Source organism: Motacilla alba, chromosome 2, assembly GCF_015832195.1.
Source record: "Motacilla alba alba isolate MOTALB_02 chromosome 2, Motacilla_alba_V1.0_pri, whole genome shotgun sequence".
Taxonomy (NCBI): domain Eukaryota; kingdom Metazoa; phylum Chordata; class Aves; order Passeriformes; family Motacillidae; genus Motacilla; species Motacilla alba.
Genome location: NC_052017.1, coordinates 124,677,800 through 124,704,123, shown reverse-complemented (window position 1 = coordinate 124,704,123; position 26,324 = coordinate 124,677,800). Strand labels below are relative to the sequence as shown.

General features: G+C 34.8%; 1 protein-coding gene across 14 annotated transcripts in view; it reads right to left on the bottom strand.

Moving 5' to 3' along the window:
* Nucleotides 1-26,324, bottom strand: part of RALYL (RALY RNA binding protein like) — a 370,447-nt gene that overhangs the window by 96,797 nt on the left and 247,326 nt on the right. The window contains exon 1 of one of the 14 annotated variants that reach the window (XM_038127991.1): nt 7,729-10,167. The exons of the other annotated variants lie outside the window; for them this stretch is intronic. Within the exon in view, the coding sequence (XP_037983919.1) occupies nt 7,729-7,765 (37 nt within the window). The 5' untranslated portion in view covers nt 7,766-10,167. Of the gene's footprint in view, nt 1-7,728; nt 10,168-26,324 lie in introns of those variants that run through there. 14 annotated transcript variants of the gene reach the window in all.

The window sequence follows — 26,324 nt, the reverse complement described above, 5'->3', positions numbered from 1 at the left end:
CTAAACAACCTGATCTAGTGGAAAGTGTCCCTGCCTGTGGGGGGGTATGGGTTGGAACCAGATGATCTTAAAGGTTCTGTCCAACCCAAACCATTCTATGATTCCATGAAAATTGAAAGATCATTTTCAAAATAATAAACAAGATTTCTGATTTTTGAGACTTTTTGGCATTAGTTTTCAGCTCTCTGCTGATAGCACATGTTGCCCAGCACTTACACATTAAAAATATGGCAAAATCAAAGTGTTGTAAATAGCTGTGCTAAAGCTTCAGTGAGTTCTAAGTAAATTATATCTGAATGCAAGCTGTAAAACAAGGCTAGAATGTCATTCTTAGCTCAAGCTTTATGACAGACCATAATCAGCAATAGAATTATCTTCAGACACTATTAATAAGACAGATACCAGCAATTTGGAGGACAATGGGTGTTGCATTTGAAGAATTACACTGGGATAATTTTCTAAGGCAGTCTCTAGCTCACCAGGGTCAAAAGAAGGCTTAAAATGCAATATGTATTCCTTATTTTTTTATTTATTTATTGTGAAAAGTAGCCCTTGGCAAACTTCATTTTGTGGGAAACTAAAAAAGAGTCTAGAGATCGCTGCTGTCTTCTGGAAAGGAAAATCTGGAAGAGATGCTATCTTATTTACAGGGAGAGAGACAGGGATAGAAAAATCTATAACTATAATCTATGACACAAACTGACAATGCAGCTTTTTTTCAGAATGTTTAATGAATTAAAATTGAAAAAAAATTAAAAATAAGAAATTAGCTGGAACAGGGAAAAATAGAAATTTATGGCCAAAACTATAAACTTTTCAAAAGTAAAAATGAGACATGGAATGCTTACATAGGAGCTAGAGGCTAAATATTGGTCTTTTGTGCTCACAGTCTCCATTGTAATGTCAGTTTAGTGTATCTGAGATCTCTGTCCCTTTGGGGAAGTGCAAAGAGGAAAGAGGGAGAATGTTTCAAATGTAACCTACAGAAATGCATCTGGGTTTTACTGTTGAAGAATCTCAAAGATATAAGTGCTAAAAAATTATGGACTTTATGCATCATTTAGGTCTTGGCTGATACTTCAGTAAATATACCTGTAATGACTTATCAGATATTGGTTAATATTTTGAGGTACTTGAAAGATTTTTATCAAAACTTTATGGTTTTTTTCCTTCTGCGTGTGTCACCAGACATGTACTGTGTTTGGTCTTATGACTGGTCAAAGATGGAGGTATGTCACTGAAATATGAAGTTCTTTGTTTTTTTCATTTTTCATGTTTAACTTATACTAAAATGTTCATTCATTTATTGAAAAAAAGCTTGAATCTCTCAGAAGGATTGGGATTTGCATCCTGTCAATAGTTTTGATTATGTAAAGAGGCAGAGACACAGGTTTTGTCTGATGCTAAGACCTGCACTGGAGGTCAGATGGAGGTTTTCTTTCCTGTGCTCTTTATACAGAGAAAGTAAATTTAATGCAATATGAAAAAAAATGGATCAGTTATGAAAACAAACAAACAAAAATATTTGTTCCTAAAATCAGGACTTCTACTGCAGAAATACACAGTCATGAAATTCTTTTGTTTAAAAAAAAGATTCAGAACTTTATAAGAAAATAAGCAACAGCAGATTTTCTCTTAGGAGAACAGATTCTCTATGTTCTGAACCTCTCAAAGATTCTTCCCCTTTTTCTGAGTAGGCAGGTAGGTGGCAATGCTAAAACAGTGTGTTGAGTTCCAAATAGAGGAAGGCTGTAGTTCCTTCAAGATTTCCAGAGTTTTGTAGATTTTAGACATTTTATGACAATAATACTCGTTTAAACTTGCATACAAACTCTAGGATTTGAGTAAGTAGTTTGCAATCAGGTTGATAGTAATTCTTTAAAAGAGACTTTTGAAAATAGATGAGCAATCTGTATTCAAAATCTAAATGATGGAGAGGACAAATTGCAAATTCCTTTAGTATTTATAACTGATTAAACTCAGAAAATTTATATCTTAAATCAGCCTGCAGTAATATAAATTTAGGTTCTAACTACTAGACTTCTGTTTGCTCAAGTTAAAAATCAGAATTGTCTTCAATATAGATTATTTCAGACTATGATTATCTTCAACCTAATTATTCTTATTTTAATACAGTTCAATTTTTTTTAAAAAAAACTTTTTATTGGTTCTCCCAGATGTCTGGTCTTTTCTGGAGTGCAGTCATAAAAATTTTAAAATTTGCCTCCTTATAGAAAACCTACACACAGTAAGTGCTGTTTTACTGATGAGAAATAGTGTTGTTGATGAACATAGAAGCATTTGGTTCCAGCCTGTGCAGGCTGGAATTTTATTTGTGCATGAAAACCAATCGTACACCTATATTTCTGATGCTTCTTAGTTTTCAATGACCTTTCAAAAATAAACGTTCAATGGTATGGCACATTCATTGCTAATTCCCCTAATGCACTTCAAATCACATAATCCAAATTACATTATTTGCATATGTTCATACTTTTTAATAACCATTTTTTTATGATCCTTAATAATAGCAGATGCATTTCTATGAGATGTCCCTAGCTTTCTGATTTTTCCTTTTTGTTGAATTGTTGTACATTGTCCACTATTCTACTAAATTATACATAAGAAAGAAACCCCCCCAAAATTTAAACCATAATCTTTTAATGAAGTCAAAGCTTTTATTAAGCTTTTTTACTGCCCCAGATTCCTCCTCCATAAAACCAAAGTGGCTGGCTGAATTTCTTTGTTTTGTTCTCCGCTCGCATTTCTGCTGTTCTGACTTCTGCTCTCAGACAATTCTTTTAAAGAAGTTCTGAATCTGTACCTACACTGTTTATTCCTTTCTCTCCCCTTTTCAAGGTAGATTGTAAGCTTTTGATTTGTAAAGGTTTTCTACACACTTTCAGCATTTCCTCTACAGGGACAAAAATTCTACTCTTCTTCCTGAGGCCGACTCCTGCCAAGCAGTTGGAAGCATCAGGTAAGTTGTGTGCATTGAGTTCGATCAGACTACTAACCTCTCAAAAGATCCATTATGAAACAGTTCTCTTTCAATATTTTTGATTTATTTGTACTGTCTAGAAGCAGAAAAAAAAGGTCTGTTTTAGAAGTCTACACAGATACTTGGAAAAGTGTCAAAGAAAAAATTGCAGCTCATTTAGACAACATGCTTCAGTCAGGGACATATGTCTTCAGTTTTACTGCTTAGTAACATGGGAATAAGGAGCATGAATAATTTCAAATAAGCCAACCCTCTCAGCTCACCATGAGCTCCCTTCAAAGCTACAAGAAGAAATTTTCTAACCCTGAAACCCCTGACTTATTGAGTCACAATTGTATTTTTTATTTGTATAAAGATTTTATCTATGCGATGTGAATATTCAGAGATATTTGTATTCCTGCAGATCATGTGGCTCTTCTTGCTTAGCCCTATTGCTGATACACTTAATTGCATTGAACTCCACTTCCTCAAAAGGTATGCAGCAGCAGGAATATCCTGGGGCTATTCCAGGATAGCTTTACATGAAGAAAGCTGTCTCAATACCATGCTGAAGAGATATTCCCTTGTTGTCTAGGTCTCTGATGTTTTAAAGGAAAGAGGCAGAGTTTTCTTATATGTATCTGGGTCAGTAACTACACTTGTTTTCCCCAATGAGATTTGGTTTTCCAGTCACTTTACCTCCTAGCACACACTATATTAAAGGCTGCTGTTTTCTTTGAGCAGCAACAGCCTCAGTACTGAGGCCTCTTTACTGCCCTAAGAGGCAAAAAGAAGATGGAAGTAATCATGGGGTGATCAAACCATACTATAACATCACTCAACAGATGCCAACTCAGTTCTTTAAGCCTGAAAGAGGTTATTTCATCTGTAAAGGGTGACAAAGAAGATAGGAACAGTAAATCTGTGATAAAAAGATTTGCAAGTGGGACCTTCTCAATGAAAGAAAATATATTGGACAATGCAATAGACCAAAGAATTCAGATAGGACAAAATACTCCTTCAAACTGGAATTTCACAGAATTTCTCATCTTTTTCAGTATACACAAAACTCTTCCCCCAGCAAGACAAGGATTCTTCACAAACATGCATGAGGTAGCATCTGTGGACATTACATGGTCATCAAGCCATGGCAGAAGTCATTAATGCATTTGGAGCACAATTTCAGGGACATTTGATGTTGAAAGAATTCTTCATATTGGAATGGACAAGTTTGGGAATTCAATTCCCAACATCCCGGAAAGGGACAGTATCTGTGGCTGCATTTATGGTAGCTGTTGACTTTATCAAGGGTTCCCAATATTCAAAAGTAACTGATAAGAGATAAGTTCTATTTTTCCCCTTAATTTCTCCATCCTTGCTTTACCTTTGCAATCCCCAGTTCAGCACTATGGCAGCACTGGAATCTCTCTGGCAGCACTCTGCCATTTCCTCCTAGGTGCTGCTCCTGTGGTGCACACAGTCCCCAAAACACATCTTCCTGCCACACTAGCCACTAATCTCTTTTTCTCCATTTACATTTCTTCTGAGTCAAATTTATGGTGCTAGACCAAAGAAATGTTAAGGATCATCTTTTCATGCAGAGCCCTTCACAAGGTTGTGGTGATTTATCTTGTAGAGCTACACAAACCACCAATAAATGAGAATAGTGAGAATTTCTTAAAGTTGCTTTATAGGTAAGTAAGTTTTTTCCAATATTATTTTCTTCAGGGATAGTAGCCTTCCTTGGTTCCTGTAATTGCCTTCCTGTGAAGGCTACAAGAAAGATTGTAGTGAAAAATGGAATGTCTGCTGCTCATTTTGTGGGAGAAAGCCTGGAGGCATGGCATCTCCAGAAGGTGTGACTGTGGATGGCTGCCTCTTCACGCAGAAAACCCACACCTGCGCTGCAGCCTACTGCAATACTTTTCCTGACCATTCTCCCCAGCAGCCCCAAAGTAGGACAGTCTACAATTCCAGGATTTTATTTCAGAAAAGCTCTACCACCACACATTTACCAGTAACAAGACTGTGTTTGCTATGATGGTTTCCCCTCACTCAGCCATTACGCCCATACAATGAAATGAGAAACCAGCCTATCACCTAGATAACATCCTGAACCAAGCATCCTGAAGAATCAAGCATCCTATCATCTTTTTGTGCAGAGAAATGAATGCATGGAGGCTGTGTATTTGTCTGATGGTAGGTACACATAATCATACAGAAATAGCCTTAATCTGAATTTTGTTTATTTAGTGAGACAAGTTTCACAATTAGTGTGATAGTTAATTTTAATCCTCATAAGTTACAATGTTTATGGAATAAATAAAATATGCTAAGTATTTAATATGAGGGCCACTTTTCTACAATTTAACTCAAATTTACAAGGAAAGAAAATCATTAACATTAGCTTAGAATTTAGAAGATTTATGTATTATGTTGTAGCTGAAAATATGCATAGGAAACCTGCATCCCACTCTTACAGACAGGTAGGTAAATACTTTTTTTGGCATGCATTCTTCTAGCAACAGTTTTGTATGTGAGGCAGAAATTGGATATGGAGACTACTTCTATTTTGCATTAGAAAAATGCCATCATGTCTCTACATTTTCTATCCTCCTCTCTAATCTGATGTGCTTTTGAATTAAGTACAGAATGCATTTATAACTTTTTTACAACATTAAAAAAGGGGGTTGGAAAGCAATGGTTATAGTGCTCTGAGGAGTGTGTGAAATCCAGAAGCAGAATTTCAGTGAATAGGAAAAAGCCACAAAGTTCACTTTCATTTTATGCCACAAGTTCAAGTGTGGTAGTGAGAGGTAGTGAGGAGGTATAGAGCCCAAGGTTTACCCCACATATATTGGAAATTATATACTCAACATCTTTTTTTTATGTCTTATTAAGGGGCACCACAAATGCACAGAAAATGTAGTACCTACCTAGTGTTTAATGCAGCTGCTACCATAATACCTTATATTGCAGAATGAAAATTGCTTAGATTAAATCTATCCTTCAAAAAGCCTTTGAATGATATAAACAGGAGCATTATCAAAATTACTCAATTTTTTTGTAAGGGTTATTTCAGTTACTTATTAGCTAAGTTATTAATGAAGCATTCCTGTATTTAGTAGTGGTACCTATGTATGTATAATATATATGCCTATATATGTAATTTATATCATATGTATGTAATATTGAGATATTTTCTAGATTTGGATCTTAAAATTTAAGACAGTTTTAAAACAGAAAGCATTGTAACATCCACCTTCACAATTACAGAATAAATTCTGATCATATTTCATTGGGTTTTTCGCCTCTGGACAAATCACAGATTTTCCTTGGGGTCATCAGGGGTGAAAGCAAAATTCTCTTCAACAAAGCATTCTTAGAAGCATCCTGTGCCATTTTAATGAATTACTATATCCTTGCAACAAAAAACCCTGGAAACTCATCTACTCTATCACAATTTTTTTCATTGTACACTATAACCAGGCTTGGACGGGAGAGATTTCAAGAATGCAGCTGGTTATAGAAAGAGCTCCTGGTTTACATAATAATGGTAACAGTAATTATTACATTAAAAAGAGCTAGATTAATCATAATTTGCCTATATAGAAATAATTTTCTTCTATTGCTGCTATGAACATTTATGATAATTTATTTTGTTGAATGTGATGCAGATGATTGATTTCTGTTGCAGAGATTTCAGCAGAGATCTGTCCTGCTAAACTTTCTACATTCAGTGCATTCATTTCTTTTGAGCAAGACAAACTGGAGGACAGCTACACTGATTAACATAAAAGGACCAGAAACTGAGGTCAGTGATATAGCTGTATATATCCCTCTGAAATCTAGCAATGTTCCTGTCCAAATGAAATCCAAACTTATCTGGCTTTGAATTCAATATTCTGCCCCTCCTGCCCTCTCCCCAAAAACACAGTGTGTATGTGGCATTTTTCTTAGAGGAATGTCTTTTTTTTTCACAGCTTCCGACATGCTCTCTATTCATAACTCAGCCTTTTACTAGATTTTCTTAGAGCAGCAGATACTTCATGACCTGACCCACAGCACATTTTCACTTGCCTCAGTCAGCTGTTCCATAAGCTTCCAGAGGAGACAATATTGATACTGAAATTCCCCCATCTGATGCTGTAGCAATTTAAAAAGTCAAAGAGGTGCTTGACTGGAAAGTCATGCATTTACAAGCCAGTGAATTTTCAGGGCTGGAATGCTGTAAAGCAGAGACACATGCAAGCTTCTCTCTCCCCCTGCGAGCAAACTAGTTAATTCTGAAAGTTAAGATATAGGAAAATAAAATAACTGCCCTTAAAGTTATGCTATCACTGGCTTCTTAATGCAAACCACACAAAAAAGTCCACCAAGGGAAAGCATGTTAGCCTCATCAAATCAAAGGTCACAGCTAGCCACTCATTAAGCTCTGAATATAGGTTGCTCTTCTGAACTAAACTTATATTTAATCTTTGTTTCTTTGTTGATGCCATCAAGCAATCATTTTCTGAGGGTTTCCATAGTAACAAGTGAGCTTTTTTTTTTTTTTTTCTCCCTTCATTTTAAAGCTCTTTCATGCACCCAATATGAGGAAACAGTGGGATAATTGGCATGTAATACTATTCCTGTTTTCCTGGTATAATTCAAGCAAAGCAGGGTAAAGTAAAACATGGTTTTCTATGAAACTGGAGATTTATTTTCCCTCCTCTGTAAGAATATTAAAAAAACTATAATTTACTTACATCTTTGGTTTCTGCGTTTGCTCTTGTACATTGTCATTATGAAGAAATTCCACTTTCTAAGAAATAATTTCCTTGACCACAGACAAAAGAGATCGTGCTCCTGCTTTGCAGTGAGACAGTTGCTCACTGACAGAAGGTAACCAGCAATCTCTCGGAGAAAGGCAGGGTAATACCATTCTCCTAAAATCCAGGGGAGCTGCTACTGGCTCTAGCTATTTTCTCTATTACAAAGCTCAGAGACAAAACGTATTTATTTTCATACTTTTTTTCAAATGTGTTTGATACCAGCTAGTAAAAATCCAGAACACAGATAGAATCACATAATCAGACAAAGTCGGGTAATATGCTATGCAATGGTCTGAAATCAAGATTCCTTGAAAAAGCCCTGACATAACCAAAATTGTATAAATGACCTCATAAACTAACAAAAACTAACTTTTCATTGAGAGGTTTTAGAATTGTGCATATGAGTATGTTAAAATATTTTGGGCTACATTTTCATTTAAATCACATTTCAAAATTGCTATTAAAACAAAATCAACACATGGTGATCAATTAAATCCTGACTGCATGTTTGAGCTCATGAATAGATTATTCTATAAATATATAATTTATATATTATTCATATATAAAATGAAATTAATTTTTTCCTGCCTATGTTTACTTCTGCATCACCTTTCAATGATTTAATTTGGGAAAGCTATTTAAATAACATTTTGCTGATGGCTCATTTTTATAGCTACTTCACTGCTCTCTAGTCTTTTGAATCACAAGGTCATGGTAATAAAGTGACAGCATTTTATGATCATCCACATGTATGTATATCACCATTTCAGAGAATCCAGATATCTTTCTAAATGGAACAGGTGACTGGGGAGGAAATTTTTGCCATGTTGAGGAGATGGGAATTGGTATTTGCCGTGCTGGTTAGATGATAGTCAAGAAGATCCCAGTGGCAATAATGGAGTTGAAAAGAAGTAGACATTCCAGGTCATTCAGCAAAAAGTCTGCCTTTAAGAAAATTGAGTGAAAATGTTTTTTAAAGTTTTAAGAAATTTGTATTTCGAGCTGCCTGCCATCTTAAACCCAGATACCACAAACCCAGAAGCATATAAGTAAAAAAAAGTAGAATGACTGAAATGTTTCGAAAACTGGTAATAGTACCCTTTCTCCTGCTTAAAATACATATTTAGGCAGCAGGTCTCTAAACTACTCAAAGAAATAAAAAAAAAAGAATATCTTTGGTTTAAATAAAAAACAATAACATCTGGTGTTCATGGATCATTTATGCTTCAGTCAAAGAGGAACAATTTAGTAGCATTCATCTAAAATATTGACCTACAGTTACTTTTCTAATGAAAAACAATTAAAAGAAATTATAAGAAATGTTTCTCTCAATCTGCCTGCCCTAAATTTAAAATTTTCATAATTTTTTCAACTCTCAGGTATATCAGATATATATTTATATCCCCAGTATAACCATGTTTAGCTTTGTGCACCATTTAATTCTCCTTTCAGTTGTTCAGTAGTCACAAATCCTCATATTGACACACATCAAGTTACTGAAGTCTTTACTTTATATTGCTCAATTAACCTAATTTCCTCCCATCAAAATCTGACCACATACCTTTTCATTAGCTTTGGATTTGTATCACCAAAGCTGAGGATAAAGTGTAGCCTGAAGAAAGTAAAAGCGATGGATAATTTTTTAAGATTTCTTTAGTATTTCATCTACACTTGCTTCAAAATACCACACTTGAGATTACACCATATCTATTGTTGAGTTCAGTAGAAAGGTGGGAAATTGCAAAATAAATCAAAAGTGACAGGAAGGAAAAAATTAGGATAATTGTTGAGCATAGCAGCAGACAAAATATCTGTGCCATATAGAAAAACCTGGAGGCCTTATATTCAAATAGCATTGTGTAGTTAATATCCATTGGAGTCAATATTTGTGCACCAATTTATATGAACAGAGGATAATTCCACAGTTGCCCTGCTCAATTTTCCCTCTGAGTAAATTTGCAGCCAAATCAGATCTGTGATCTGACTTAGACTACAGAGATCTGTGGTCCCCCTTTAATTTTACTGGTTCATGTAGTAATCTTTTCATACTCTCTTCCTTCTACCTGAAGGCTCCCAAACATATTATTCAGTTCAAATTTTCCTTGTTTCATTGCTTTCTCAAGAAGTCTTCAATTTTTTTCCTCAGCCCACATTAGATTGTAATTAAAAAGCCCAGTTCTTATCCTTGTCATTGATGTCTATTCCCCCTCCCCCAATTTTTATTCTGTGTTCAACCTAGCCATATATTACTAACTCTTAATGTTGTATTATGTACAGCATCTACAAAAATTTGCATATTTTTTCCACTGGTCTTTCATGCATTATTCTATTACAACATGTCTTTATATGGAAATATTTTGGCAATAGTATATTATAAAAAATTAAACTAAATGGAAATTTCATGGGATAGGGATTAATTTATTTTAAATCAATGATCCCTGAGAGCACAGTCTTTATTGGTTTTTTCTTTGTGTTAATTGGAACTCTGATTCTTCAGTGCAGTGAAAGGCATTTGCTAAAAATAACATAAATATAATCTGTCTGGCAAATCACTGCAGGTCTTTTCATGAGAAAATATTGCAAAAAACCCCACACCTTGAATGTGCTAGCTAGCTTTGAGTGGGTACAGCATCTTCCTGTTTTTCTGTATTACTGTTTTCTGTTAGGAGAGTTTAAAATTCACTTTCACAGTGTTGCACCTTGAAAAAGTCAGGATCTGGCATATGGCTGGTTAAATGTAACAGCTTAGTGAGGTGGGAAGAAATGAATGGAACATATGAGCAATAAAAAAATCACCTGGTCACATTATACTTATTGCTTTTCTACAAGGATGCATCTTACATGATTGAAACAGTTTAAAATGTTATTTAAACAGTATGTTGGAATGAATTTTGTCAGTCATTGCTGGTGGTAAAAGAATTGATAATGTTGACATCTGCACATTTCATAACACCTCTTGCCTTTCTCTCCTCCCCACCCTATAGGTCCCAATAATAAGGTCCCAATATTTTCTTTGAGTACTGTATTTTTTTTGAATAGTGTAATAAATTTCTCAAACTCTCTTTTCTTTTTTTTTTTAAGAAGAAGAAAATAAAAAAAAATGCAGATATTTAAAAAATATAACTGCTGACATGAATTTCACATATTACTCATCAATAAACACTTTGCCTGGGTGGTATGCTCAATTTTATTTTTAATGAACAGATCTTAGGCAGAAAAGGAAGGTGGAGGAAGCTTAAAGTCTGTTCTCTCTTTCATTGTCTAATTTAGCACGGCCAAATAGTCTTCCCAGATAATAACCTTTTATAGCTTCCACTACAGTTCTTTTTATGATGTCATCTAAGAAAATATTACATCTATGAATATGAATTAGATTTTTCTTAGAATAAAAGATATATGAAAGCATCAATGTTTAACCTTCTTCAAGTAATAACCCCTCCTTGATAAAATTATGGATGAATTAAAATCATGTATGTGCACCTTTTACTGATAAATATTTATACAGATATCTGACAATATTGCTTAATAACATTGTAATATTAGATAAATAAAATTCACTTTAGCAAGAAATGTCACTTAGCTAATAAGGCAGATTTATAAGATATTCTTTTTATGATGTAATGAGGACAGAGCTTAAAATATTGGCCAAACCAACCCTGCCTAACACTGGTAAAATACTGTAGAAACAGTGGCAAGTTGGATGAGAAGGAGTAAAATTTGTACATCTCATGTCCACAACTCTAGGTTAAAATCAAGGAGTTATGAAAATGTTTTTCAGGACACAACAAAATTGTCTAGCATTCCTGAAACATATCAGAGATAAAGACCATTGACAGTGCCAAAGAATGAAAAGGTTTATTGATAGGCTAGCTGTAGATTAAAGGGCTCAATTCCACTGCTTAAACATTCATGTCTAGCACTAGTTTGATGATTTATGGCATCTGAGACATTCACACAGTGCCAGAAAATATGGCACAGCACCTGTGGGAAACCTACAACCTTCTGGAGCACCCTGCTGAAGCCAAGACTGTCTTATGTGGCTCTAGGCAGATATCGAGGCAAGTAAAACCTGCCCAAAGTTTATATTCAAACCTCTCTCTGATGACTGCCATTATTCTCTAGCATTTTTATATTTAGGGTCATTGTTTCTAAGTGTTCCCAACTTTAACTCCTAGGTCTTCACCCTGCAAGACTGTGATTGACTGTAGGAGGAATTATATGGAGAGAGAAAATGATGTGTAATTGAATTTGTAAATATGCTCAAAGAGGTCACTATTTATTAGTATATAATCATAGCTGTGTGTACTAAGAAATTGTCTGGATGAAAGAGAAAAAACTTATCATAACACTTTTAAATCAGCAATCCTTCTCTTTACTAAAGACAAAATGCAGTCAAAGTGTTTCATAAGTCTTCCATTATTTCTGTTGCTTTTTGCTCTGCTCTAGTGTTTGTATCCGGAAGAATATACAGTTTGCAAGATTTCACGAAGACCTCATGTATTTATCAAATGCTGCGCTAGAAAAAAATTGCTACATTCACAGCATTTGCACCATCCAGTAATTTAGGAAAAAAAAATCAGAAGAATTTTTTTTTTCTGGAGCTGTTTGATTTTAAGAAAACTTTGGCTGTTTCTTTTCTCTATTAGCGTCTACATTTTTGCTGACCTGTTTTATTTCAGGGCTATAAGACAGCAATGACACTTCCACACAAAAAATTCCTTTTTAGATAGCAGGAGAAAGCCCCAATGGTGCTGGTCCTACTTTCACCATGGGTAATTTTTTCTTATTCAATGAAGCTTTTTCAGTAGAATTTCATTTGTCTCATTGTTATAGTAGCATTTATCTTTAGTCTTTAAGGAATTCACTGTCAAGCTTCCCTCATTAGATTGTGCTCTTTTTATCAGATGTCACTATAAGAATTTCACAATATGACCACAGAGGTATTAAACAAAGCCTGACACCTTCTTTCTCAGGTAGGAGCTCAAACTGGCTGTTCCTCATGGCCCTTGCCCACTTCCCAGCATGTTCTCATTCCTCCAACAAGAACACTAGAAATACATTTGGATATTTTTCTGTGACTCAGAATTTCCCAGGGTTTAATGTGCCACTTCCTACAAATATAACATTGGAATCAACATGTGCCTGCCTAAAAGTAAAATTGTTATCTATTATTAAAGAGAGGAGTTTCAAAGCATGAAAAAAGTTTAGAGGAAAAAATCCTCAATGAACTAAAAGTTGTTACTTTATAACTGTCCTTGAACAACAATTTGATGGAAAAAAGCAATGAATAAGCCATTTTCTCTGTCTAGATTCTAATAGAGTCTGTAACAACAGAGATTTAAATCAGTTTTTTGGAAGCCATGTTTTTTAAAGGTAAGTATAACAAGGCTGGCTAAAGGATTTATAACAGATTAGGTGTCTCAGAGGAACCTTCACAGGAGATGGATAAGATGACAACTTGTAGTTTTTTCCAAGTCTTATTTGTGATCACATATGCCCAGATTAAATATCAATTGTCATAAGATTCAGCACTGGCCAAGAGCTGGTCCATGTTAGTCCTTCAGCCTCCCTGATTTAAACAGAATATTTCAGGCAGAGGGAGACTGGTATGTCATGGGGTATTTAACACCAGCAAATGTGAGGCATGTAATGCCCTGTATCTACTTCTAAGGAATCCTGAAAAACTAACCTCTGCTCTTAATGCTGGAGCAGCTTTTTCAGCTGGGAATGAATGAGATCACCAGTGGTTGAACCTTGCTCTGTGGAGGAAATGAAAAGATAGAAACTTCCATAGATACTGAAGGGTTTGCTTTGCAGCCTTGGAAGAAGCTTGGATTGATGTAAAAATAAAAGTACTCAGACATTAAGCAGAAAAATTATAAATTTAAGTTTCTATAGTTGTAAGTAAGAATTTGCCTTAAGTAAGAAACTGTATTGAGTAAGATAGTGAAGGGTTTTATAGTACAGTAATGTAATTCTATAGAGTAAGCTAAAACTTTAGATGTTATAATAGAAGTATATACGTGTACGTGTAATAGTAGCTTGTTGAATAAAAGTATATGCAGTGCAGCAGAATTAAGTAAAGGTGATAGGTTACAAAAACAAAATAAACTTTGTGGCAACTTTCCATTGGATTAGAATGTTATATATTGCCGTGTAACTACCTTGCGGCGACCTTGAGCTATGGCTGACTTCTAGCTCCTCTAAAATACCACGGCCTTTGAAATTGATGTTAATTTGAGTAATAAATTGTTTTTAGCCTGACAGTAGTCCCATTCCCTCATTAAGTGTCAAACTCTGTACCTTTTGAGCTACAGACTCTGATCTGATAACTCAGGCACCTAAAGATACACATTATGAACATCTTTCAGAATTACGTGTCCTCAATTACATTTGAGTAACTTCCACAAATTCAGAGTAGCTACAATGCATCTATATGCTGTAAGCCTGAACCTTTACTTTACAATTCAGAATGATGGTTTTTGCACCAAGAGCTGCCCCACAGCATTCTCACCAGTTCCAAAGATTGACAGGGGCTCTAGAGCTTGATACTTTCACAGCTTTAACCCACTCCTTATTGTCCATATTGTCCTTATATGACCCTTAAGTGAAACTTGGCCAATTCTATTATTTCCTCTATTCCAAAAACAAGTAATGCAGTTATGGATGCCTGATAGTTCTTCCTTTTCTCAAAAAAGTACTGTACACAAAAAGTACAGGTCCCTTTAGACTGGTAACGATAGCATTAAGCATTATGTTCCTTCATCTGAGGAATATTTAGCTGTTATTTTAAACCAGGTACAATAAGATTCCTCTCTAAAATGTCTGAAAAATCAATTAAACTTCAGGCTCAGAGTTAGATATTCTATATGGTAGTTTCTACAGTGGAAAATCATCTTCCCTTCTGCTTTGGCGAGTGGAAAAGATGTTAAATCAATCTCAGATGAATGGTGTTCTAACTCGTTTCACATACTTTACACATTCTATAGATACAAGGGTGTTCATCCCATCTTAGAGTAGTTTATTTCCTAATACATCTCAGTTCTTGTCAGGTTTGTTCTTGGCCAGTTTCCTTTTGGTTTTCAGCAATTTTAACATTTTGTTTTGTTTATTCTAAGTCCAAGCTACTCTTTATCTTAGCTTTATTTTTATTTTATCCATGTTAGTTTTACTTTATCCATTTTGACTAGCCTTGTTAAGTTTTAACTTGTTCTTTTAAATGCATTGCTTGCTAGTTTGGCTGTGACTTTCATTATCTTGCATTTGATCTTGATGAGGTTTTCACCATCCAGTAATAATATTTAGTTACTTTCACATTATTTCTAAACCTCTGTTTAACAATTGAGACAGTCTTAAGCTGTGGTCTGCTTCAAATTTCACAGGTTATGGACTAAGTACACCTCCTTTCCATTAGAGTAAGGTTTGTATTCCAAATTTTTGTCCAAATATAACCGATTCCACACAAAACCATATTGTCTTTAGAATTTACATTATTGTAGTGAATGCAAATTATGTATAAAAAAATGATGTCAATTTTTCTGATCATTAAATTATGTCTTAGCAATTCAATTTATGAGCATAATACTATTAAGCATTCCTTATATTTTACCTCACAGTATCCTTTAAATGATCATAATCTTTAATACATTACAACAACATGCCAAAGTTAGAGTTCATGGAATTTCCTAAGTAGAGGACAAATATATCACGGTAGCTGGTACCATATTAATTAAATATAAAATTTTTAAAAAATGTCTATTGGAAATATGAGAACAATTTTTATCAATTATCCATTGAAAATTAAGAATTTTATCAGTTTAATTATGAGCACACTAGGAATTTAAGTGGGTCTTTGAAACAATCCTAATGTGTCTAGAATTAGCATTTCAAAATGTAATACTTTTTATTCACTTGGTAATTTTTTAATTCTTGTGAGAAACTGTCCGAATGACAGTAAGTGTTAGAATTTTTTCTTCCTTGTTAAATCTGAAGTAAGTCATGGGGCCTCTAACAGGGACCAGTTTCTATCATCTCAGGATACTGCAAATATAGAACAGTAGACAAACACCAGATGTGAGGCCAAAGCAGCTGTACTCAATTAAAAAAATTTAGGCTTTTAACAGACTACCAAGTGCTTAATTGTGTATCAAGAACTTAATTACGGATTTAATACAAAACAGTCATACATATAATTTCTAGGAAACGGAGTGCTGAATATTGGTTAGTTTTCATGAGAAATTTAAGAAAGTTCTGACTGTCAATCTGTCTTGATTCTGCTTAAGTTACAAAATTATTCCACCTCAAAATAAAAAGTTGTTTTTAATGGGAATTACACCCACAGTGTCATATTCTCCAAACAGATGATATCTGTTTCAATTTGATTAGAGTGCCATGCAGTGCAATGCTGCCCTGTTTTCCTTTTCACAGTGGTTTTAGTTATCGGACTGATGAAACATTTCACCATGCTAAATTCAATGGGACAAACCTTCAGAACAGAATCCACTCTTGCATAATCCAAGAATATTTCACCAAATACACCTCAAATTTGTATCGCTTGATTCTGTTCAAGCACTAAGTATTTGAATACTTCAAACAGGTTTTTCAGGAATAACCATTTGAAGAAACCATTTGCTGTCATCACCATTGCACTATGACATCCATTTAAAGTTTTTATTTTCTCATTGAAACAGATTGAACTCACATTCAGAATGCATTTTCAGTTCTTCAGTGCAGTGAATGTTGTCTCCCTCTGTGTCCAAAACAGAACAGGGAGAGCCTAGACAGAGCCTCTTGTGAATACATGAGGCCCTTAAAATGTCAATTTAGGGCTCATAGCAATGCAGACTGATGATGCTTTATGGCACAGCCAATAAACAGTTGTTGCTTCAACCTTTCATTTCAGACTAATGCTTTTTTTGCAGCAATCAAGAGAAAGATGAAAATGTTCTGCTTTCTTTTCCCTTTGTATGGCATCTTTCTCAGTGTGGGGGACTCAGGACAATTTTAGTTGTAATCAATCAGTACAGTCGCTGGCTTGAGAGGGCGAATAAGGCCTTTAAAAGAGATGAGAAGAAGATTGATTTTTGGAGTGATGGAAAAAGCTGTATTGTAGCAATTCACCACCAGACCATGCTAAAGGATGCACTATTGGCACTCATAAGACAACATCCTTTGAATTACAGGGAATTGTGAAATACCAGAATGACTCCAACTCCACAATTACTCAAACATTTTGTTGTGGTTTTTTTTAAGGATTCATGTGCATGTGTTTGTGTGGCGCAGCAATGTGGGGAAAGGGCTAAGAAGCAGTTGTTAAATTAAAATTATTAATTCAACTTATTTAATGTCTTCATTAGATTGGTGGATGGCAGCAGAAGAGACACTTTTTTCATAGTCTAAATTAGACTGCATGTCTTTGGTGGGATTATGTACATTTTGAGCGTGCTGAATTAATGAATTCAGATTTTAGAATATACCAGCTATATGTCAACTTCTCTAAAAATTACAACTGATTCAAATAAAATTTCTGAGACAATTGAATAATATATAGAAACATGATTTTTTCCACTATGCTTATAGGAAGCCAAATTTTCTTTTAAGGTCACATCAAGGTGGCAGAGTAACATGGTTAGTGCTGTATAGCATTTAACATTTTTTCACTAGAATGCTTTAAATACATTAAACTGTTTTTGGTAAGAGCTTTAAACATTTGAAACACATTTTGCATTAAAAAAAATAGCTCTGGCTAATACCTATAATACCTTCAAAATTTTACAGAAATAAAATAAAATCATGGTTAGTTGTAGAGGGCATCAGAATATGCCTTTGCATGAAAAGGTATTTCCAGATGAAACACATTTTCTAGTAAGGAATGTTTCAATATCACAAGAAGAGGAAATTGGAAAGATTACTACTTCTCACCTTGAGGTTTTACTACTAAATATCACATAATATTTTGAATTAACAACAAATGCACATAACCACTCTGTTCAATGTTCAAACCCACAAAACAGAATTGTGTTCTCAATGGCCTGAAAACTAATTAAAAAGAGATGTCTGTACAGTAGAGGAGATAAAGAATGCTTTTTTCCCCTTGTGGATATAGCAGGAAATATACTTTCTCATCCAGGTAAACGGTTAAGAAGCTAAGTGAAAATGTGAAGCTACGGTATCCAGGATGTTTTATTAAACTATACTCTAAAATCATAGGCAATGAAAAATTTAGGTACAAGTTTTCTATTCCCTGTTCTATAACACCTTGGAAAGGTAAAACCATTTCTGATAGTATGAGAATAGCAGTTTCTGTAGATAGTCTGTTCAGAGAAGATACCAAAACTATAGGGATATCTAGAGTAATTTTTGACAAATCTGTCCCCAGATCACTGTCACTCTTGAAATTTTTGTTCTAGGTTCAGTTATACCAGATGAAATATGCTGATATTTTTAAATAAAGTTTAACTTTTACAGACAAGGAAAAAATACCTTTGTAATGCTGCAGGAAAAGAAGAGAGGGATTTAAGAAAGGCAGTTACTACTCACCTTTAATCTCTAAACTGAAATTCCTGCTCACGTCTTAGCTTATGAAAGGCGTAGTGGATTGTTTTGAAATTAACTTTCATAGAATTCAGTTTAATTGATGCTGTACTGAGCATGTAGGTCCCTCCTGCCTTTACTGAAAGAGTAAGGTACCTTTAGAACCTAGCACAAGGTTGGCCATAAGTGTTGTCTATACTGACATCTAAGAAATAAAGGTAAGAAATGTTCCCAGTCCTTTCAAAAAGTGTTCCTTCCTTCCTGCAGCTCCCTCCTGTCCATTGCAATGAGTGAGGCAATCTGGGCAGTTTGCATATCAAGGCCAAGGACAAGCTGAAGGTGAGCTCTTTGTCTATGGGGCTGCATCCCTCCCACCCCAGTTAAGGTTGATGTGGGGCTGATTGTGGGTCAATTACTGGACCATTCATTGCTTTTAATAATAGAGACATCAGCTCCAGTATCAAAAAGCCCTTTAAATTTTTTGCCATCTATACTGCATGTTATGGTTGGCTGAGCTGTTGTAACAGAGCTAGTCCGAAAACCTGCGGCTGACCTGTGCTACCAAAGTTATTTGTAGCACAGGTAAGCCTTGCCACTAAGGGTTTTGTTGGCAAAAGGAATAAGTTGTGCTATACATTGACCTGGAGGTATAAAAGCAGGGTGGCAGAGGAGTCCCTAGCATAATTTGTATTTTGCCTTCATAATCCAAATCAATACCTCCAGGTAGTACAAAAAGTCCCAATTTAGTAGCAGAGGAATGCATTATAGCAAAGCATGGATGTTTTTACCAAGGGGTCCCCACACTTCAGTAGGAGCTAAATGTACTGAGGATGTCATAAAAGCTACTGATTCCCTGGAGGCAGCCCTGCACTGCCTGTGGTTTTCTGCAGCTAATTTATAGGAAGAAGAATTACAAATAGAATACCTTAAATGAGAACCTTTGCTCTGAAGTAGCAAAGTAGAAACATGAAACTTTGTGGGAAGCTAATTAATATCAGACAAAACGTTAATCCACCAGGTTTTTTGCACACCATAAAAAATGCTGTGGCTAGTCCATATTTTACACTGAGTCCACATCTCTCATTTAAGGCCACTTACACATTATTGCTTGGAACCAACCCAAACCAGTCCAGATTCAATTTACCAGTACCATGCTTTTTTGAAATCTTTTAAATTCAACATCTGGACTATTCCACTAAGAAAATTAAAGTGATGAGTCCAGATTATTATTTATTGTGGAAGGACACTATACTTATGGCCCAAATATTTTAAAATATGAGGTTTAAAGAGTAAACATCCTGCTGTTCTTGGAATCAAATGCTACTACAAAGAGAAATTGAGAACATTTTGATTTGATTTGCTGATGTCATTGAACTTTGACCCAGTCTCATTTGGTGGTGATTTGACATTTTCACTGTGGTTTTACTGGCTTGATCTGGGTGAAGGACTTGGCAGTGTTGAATTTACAGTCGAACTTGATGATGTTAAAGGTCTTTTTCAAATTAAATTATTCAGTGATTCTATGGTTCCTTGACTAAATGAAAAATAGTGACACCTTCATATTTTCCCAGGAAGCCAGCAGATTTATTGAACCTGACAAGGATTCATAGGTGCTTGCAAAAGGCAAAACACCAAAAAACCCCAAGATCTTGTCAAGCAGATGATGAAATCAACTTGTTCCAACTTTAATGTAAAACACACACAATGAAAATTATGATTGACATTTTCAACAGCTTCCAGTAAATATAAAAATAAAAACCGTGTGAAAAACTGAGGCAGGTTTAACAGATGTAAAGTTATTGCAGAAAGCATTACACTTTCTCTGAGCTGTGCTGTGCTGCTCTCTTCTGAGAGTTTCATGTGGCTTCTGCTAACCTACAGCTGAATATTTGAATAGCAGTCAAAATACACCAGATTTGACTAAATAGGAAGAGAAAGTGTTGGAAATCAATACACTGGGTGAAAGGGTCCAGTGTAGAAATATAGTCCTGCCAAGAGAATTTTTGACAAATTTTCTAAGTTATGTACCCCCCACTGTAGAACAGTGCCACAAACCCCATAAGGTTCTGACAGCAGCAGAACATGTAATGATTGTTATTGAAGAGATTAAGATTTTTAAACAGTCTAGCAAAACACAGATCTATTCAGTAACCCTCATTTAGGATGATAAATGTTAGTGAAATACTTTTTCAAATGTGAATGGAAGCACTGCTTCTGAATAACACTAAATTAATAGCATTTAAAACACCTGACCTCAGGGAAAGAGAAATAGGATTATGTTTCTTCTAATTTATCATGCAGAAAACATAGAGTGAGGTTCAAGAATGCAGTATTTTTTTATCACTGAGTTCAATATGAAGAAAATAATAAAAATTTTAGGTGTTATAAATTGGAAGTTATTATACAAATTAGTTGCCTGGATTCATGGATGACTGAGTTTCATGATGTGGGAGGTTATGCTATGTTATGCAAAAAGTAGATCCAGGGAAATCATCAAGATTATTTTAATTTAAATTAACTGAATATTTGTCTCACAATTCTTAACTTTGCAATTCACTGAATTTACTAACCTAATCTTTCCAATAGGAGTTTGATCTGTAAATGGTATCTCTGGCTGAACATATGACTAATCATGCCATTTCACTGCCCAATTTCATTTCTTTTGGTAAGATCATCATACTGGAAGTAGTATTGAAATTTTCAATGGCCTCAATATTTCTAAGGGTAACTGAACTAGAATATACTAATGTGCAGGCCTTCAGAAAAATGCTGGAAATTGGTGTCTAAATTAAAACAAAGAAGCTTTTAGGAACTTATTTAGCAATTGCACCTAAAAAGTGATCTACCCTTAAACCTCCATCTAGGATCTGACCTGAGATACTAGCAAATATAAGGCATCATGTGTTAAGCAAAATAAAATACAGCAAAGAAAAGCAGAATTATCTTGTCTTAATGATAAATACATTTTTAAAAGTTCAGTTCACAATTCAAGCATATTTTCTTGCAATCTAAAGTCATAGATAATGAAAATAATGGCTTTAACTGTCAAAAATATATCACACGTATTGAAACATCATTATCTCGGCTTATTATACACTCATATTGCTCCATTCCACCAGAACAAAATTGTCGTTGCATTTTACAGGCTTAGTTTTTTTATTTTAAAATTATCATTTTTTTAATAATTAAGTTACTTGTGACAGGCAAGTATCAGAACCAGACGCTGCATTTATAAAATACACACTTCTTTCAATTTCCCAGCTTCCCTTTCAAACTTGATTCTACATATCAGTAGGACCTATTCTGTAAAAACTGGAGGACACAGAGAGGCTAAACTGTCCTGTATATGACTTGTCTGCATTATTTAGACAAAGAAACTGGAAGAACATAAGTGGCATAGGCCCATTTATTATAATCTGATCTTTGTGAATGAATGAACAAATTCCTTTACACAATTGGATGTAAGATTCGAAAGATAATTCAACATTTATATGAAAAATGGGACTGTATTTGAAATGGAGACATGAGCTGCAAATTAAAACCCAGTCATGATCAAGACATGATCATTTTCTTCCCTTAAATTTTAAGTTCTATACAGTGACAGATTGCAGACAAGCATAGAGACGTACCACCAACATATTCTTAATTTCCTACCCAAATTATCAATTAATTGCACTCCAGTGACCCTCAAAATCTGGAATATGAGAAATCTGTGTTCTGATCATGCTAACAGCAACCTGAAACAAATCAACCAAAAGGAAAGTAAGGATGAAAGGTGATTTTTCTTCAAATAATATGCTGTTGACCATTGGCTATTTTGTTTGGACTTGATTTATAATGTCTTTTTTAAGCTGTAGCTCATGGCCAGCTGTACAAAACCACCCAGGCATTTTCAACAATAAGTGCTCTGCAGCAGATTCTTTTCCACAGTATTTGGCCCCTCTTCCCAGAGATAATATATCGTGCTCATTCTTCTGCAAGTTGAGTCTTCTTTTCAACTCTGACACCAAAGAAATTTCTTGCTTCTTTACATGAAGGCGTAATTTCTACCTATTAGACCAATTTGCCAGAATGGGCAAGATAGATGGGCCCATTTGTGTTCAGTGAGTGAGTTTATTTTTCCCAGTTTTTACATGGAACTGTCATTTGTACCTGTGCCTGTTCTCTCAGCGATTAGATTTCACTGTTTTAGCATATAATTTTCAAAATTCTTTTTTACCCTCCACTTATTTCTATTATGAAAATAAAAATTGATCCAAAAGGCTATTTTGTCAGTTTGCTTATCATAGAAAATTTGTCTTATATAACTCTAAGTATTGGTCTGGTAACTGCACAGCAAATTTGATCTTTTTTTTTTTTTTTTCCTCAGTATGGTTGTGAATCTATATATTTTCCTATAAATTTAATGTTTTGATCATTACAGTTTTCAATAACGAATTCCTAGTCCATCATATATTTTTAATATTGCTGATCACTAGTTGCCTATTGCTCCTTTTTTTTGGTAAGAATTTTGGGGAAAATTTTCATGTAGCTGAGTATATAAAACTCGAATTCCTTATTTCTCTTGCCTCCCACCTTATCAAAAAACCTCTTCTTTTAAAATGAAATGTCTTTCTATTTCCCATAGAGCACACTTTAACAGATGTGACAAAACAGTTTGCTTTTGCTACCTGCCTGAACTGCATGAATAGAAAAGAGATCACGGGGCTGCATCAGTGACTTTTACACGAGCGATGGCACAGACTTAGTAAAAAGATTTATAACACAAGGCAGAGGGGGTGCCCTTGAGTTACGGTACTTTGATCAAAGGAAAAAAAAAAGATAAAATATTTAAGTCTCTGGACCTTGTTCAGAGGAGCAGTTCAGTCTCGTAGCTTTGTCTCCAGTGCCATCTGCTGACACAAGCTTCCATTGCAACTCCCGAAGAAAAAGGTTCCTCCAGAAGAGAATTCTGCTGTTTGATGCCTGCAACAGTTGATGTTACCAGAAATTCCTTTTCGAAGTGATTAATTTCACTCACTTTTAAGGTATTCTTTTCTTTGTAGGCATGTAGAGGTTTTCAGCAGAGCTATTTGTCTGTACCGCCATCACACATTACAAACGGAGATGTTTAGAAGATTCAAATTCTTAATACACTCAAATGAGGAAAAAGAGGAGCTATGTGAAAATCTTAAAAACTGCTCCAAACGCAAAACAATCAGGTTGCTTAATTTCAAATGAATATGACCAAAAAATATGCCCTTAAGTTGTAATTTGACATTGTAATTTTTTGATCTGCTGGTTTTTAGTTATTTTACTTCTTTTTAGTGTTTTTACTTCGTGTCTCTCTGAAAACCCTTTACACCCAAGAACAATCTTGGCTTTTAATACCACTGCAGTTGAAGTGGTTTATCTTAAGGCGGTACCTCGAAGGAGAAGAGCATAAAATGCAAATACTGAACTTTCTACTATGAAAAAATGGACAACACTTACTGGTAAAAGAATGTGTCTGGCAAGCATCAGGAAAAAACTAGCAAATATATTACTTTTGTTCAAACTCTAAGGCATCTCAACAAAATTTTAACACTGATCTGATTTTTATGTGTTTATTTGTGAAATTGAAAGTATTGATGTAAGAGAAATCAGAGTTCTTATGTGTGTTTCTTCCTTTGACCTTCTTTCCACATTGTTGCACGCTTCCCTATTTTCCTTTTGCTGTCTTCTCATCACAGAAAAGTGAAGAAACCTTGCCCTCTTGTGGTCAATGATAGTTATTAGTCTAACAAAAATGCAGATTGCAGATACTATAATGATCACCATCTTGAGAGCTGCAAATTCAGTGAATTTAAGGAAAAAAAACAGAAATTAACAAAATTGTTAAGTTTAAAGAAAGTGTAATACACTTTTGCCAGTTTTTTACAGACTACAAGAACAAACATGGCTCAGAGCAAGACAGAATACAACATGGTGTGTTGTACATTTTTTTTATTCAGCTGACAAGCTCTGTTAACTAGTGGAGGCACAATGAATATTTTATTTTGACAAATAACTGATGTTTGCTGAGAAATTCTATGATCAAATTCACAAGCTTTCATCAAATATTTAACCTTAGATGAGCTATGAAAACCTGTTAATCTGCTATGGATCAGCAAAATATCTGGTTTCATTTTGCCTGAAAGCCCAAACATGAAATGTTTAAAAGTTGCAGCTTCCACGGGGAACACAGAAGATACAAGCAGCAGATTTTGATTCCAGGGGCTTCCCACAAGATATGGTCAAGTTGTGGTGACTGCCTCCCTGCCTTAAGAGAGGTCCCCAAGGAGAGAAAATGTCCAGATGGTGTATACTTGATGAAGTGGATCCTCTCTCTGCCTTTCCATTTATGACAGAGAAAAGATTAAAAGGCCATATCTGTGCAGTAGTGATTTGTGTCTGCTAAAAAAGTTAGTCAAGATTATATGTCTAATTTATGCAAGCAGCCAGTCTAATATTCCCCTGGCCAATACAATAAAGACAGAGACAGAAATTCAGAGTCATATGCCTTATACATTGTTCTTTTTTTGCTTGAAGAAATTCAGCTTTCCTCAATTGCTATGATCTTGTAATTTTTTCCCCCCAAGGCTTGCAACAAATTTCAGTGGGGTTTTACATACAAATCCATGCAGTTATTGTCACTGTTCTGTTGAGACAGAAAAATTCTCAAAAAAAATTTGCTTTTTTTTTTGTGCTCTTCACATAAGAAACTCTCATCCAAGCTCCTTGGATATTGAGGTTTACTGGCAGTGATATGTAATTGAGAATTTCTGGATGTTGAAGCCTTCTTAACAACCCATAGAGGGTACCTGAAAATGAAACCCACTTAAGAATTTTGTCTTGCATCAGACTATAGTGGAATTGCCCATGTCAATACAATTAAACCCTTTTATACTGACACAAGGTAGGTGCAACCAGAGTAACTATAAAAATGGTCTTTGGCTCAAGATTTTTTTCAAAATATGCCTTTGTGTTGCCAGATAAGTGATAAGCCTAAACCATCCCAGGATGATTCCAAAAACTTGTTCTCTGGATGATTTAGACCCTGAGCCAGGGAACATTCCCTGGTTCAGCTTAATAACCATTAGGTGTGGCCAAACATTTTAACTCCATTTTATAACTGTGGATTTGGCTCTAAATCCTGAAGGCAAAGCCTAAGTTATGAATTATTCTCTTATTCATAAAAAGCATATTATGCCCATTAATTGTGATGAAGTTTCTGTCTAAAACAACAACAAAAAATTCTACTTGTTCTCTGCTACCTACTTGAAGGAGAGAAAAAATGGCTGAGGAGAATTTCTTGAGGAGATTTCAAGAGAATTCAAGTTCTATTGAATAAGGAAAAGAAACGTATATGTGACATGGCTCAAAAGGTCCTGGGAAGGTTTTTTATATTTCCATTATTTCCATTATTTCTATTATTTCTGTTATTTCTATTTGTATTTCCATTTCCATTTCTGCTTCTCTTTCTCTTTCTTTCTCTTTCTCTTTCTCTTTCTCTTTCTCTTTCTCTTTCTCTTTCTCTTTCTCTTTCTCTTTCTCTTTCATTTCCCTTGTTTTAATGTTTCTCATAGCACTGTAGCTAAAATTAGGACATGAAAGCCTAAACTTGGTATGCAACATTTGAGTTCTGCTCAGGTGAGATTAAAAAAAAAGATTAAAACTCCATGTTTGCTAACAAGAGAGAACTTCTATATCGTTAAAAAAAGAAAAGACACTATGTCAGTAAAATGTTGAAATACTTCACAATAAAACCAAGATCCATTCTACTCTACCTGGAGGCAATGACATGAAGGGCAAGACAGCAGATTTATTTCTGGGATATGTACATGATTGATGAAATTTCTCTTACCTAATTAAAAACACAGAGTTGAAACTGAAGTATAGGCAATTGGCTTGCAATCAGAGGAAGCAGTCATTATAACTGAGCAAGTCATAAGTAAGGATGACAAGGGTTATCTTTGAATTGAAGTTTTAATTTGATG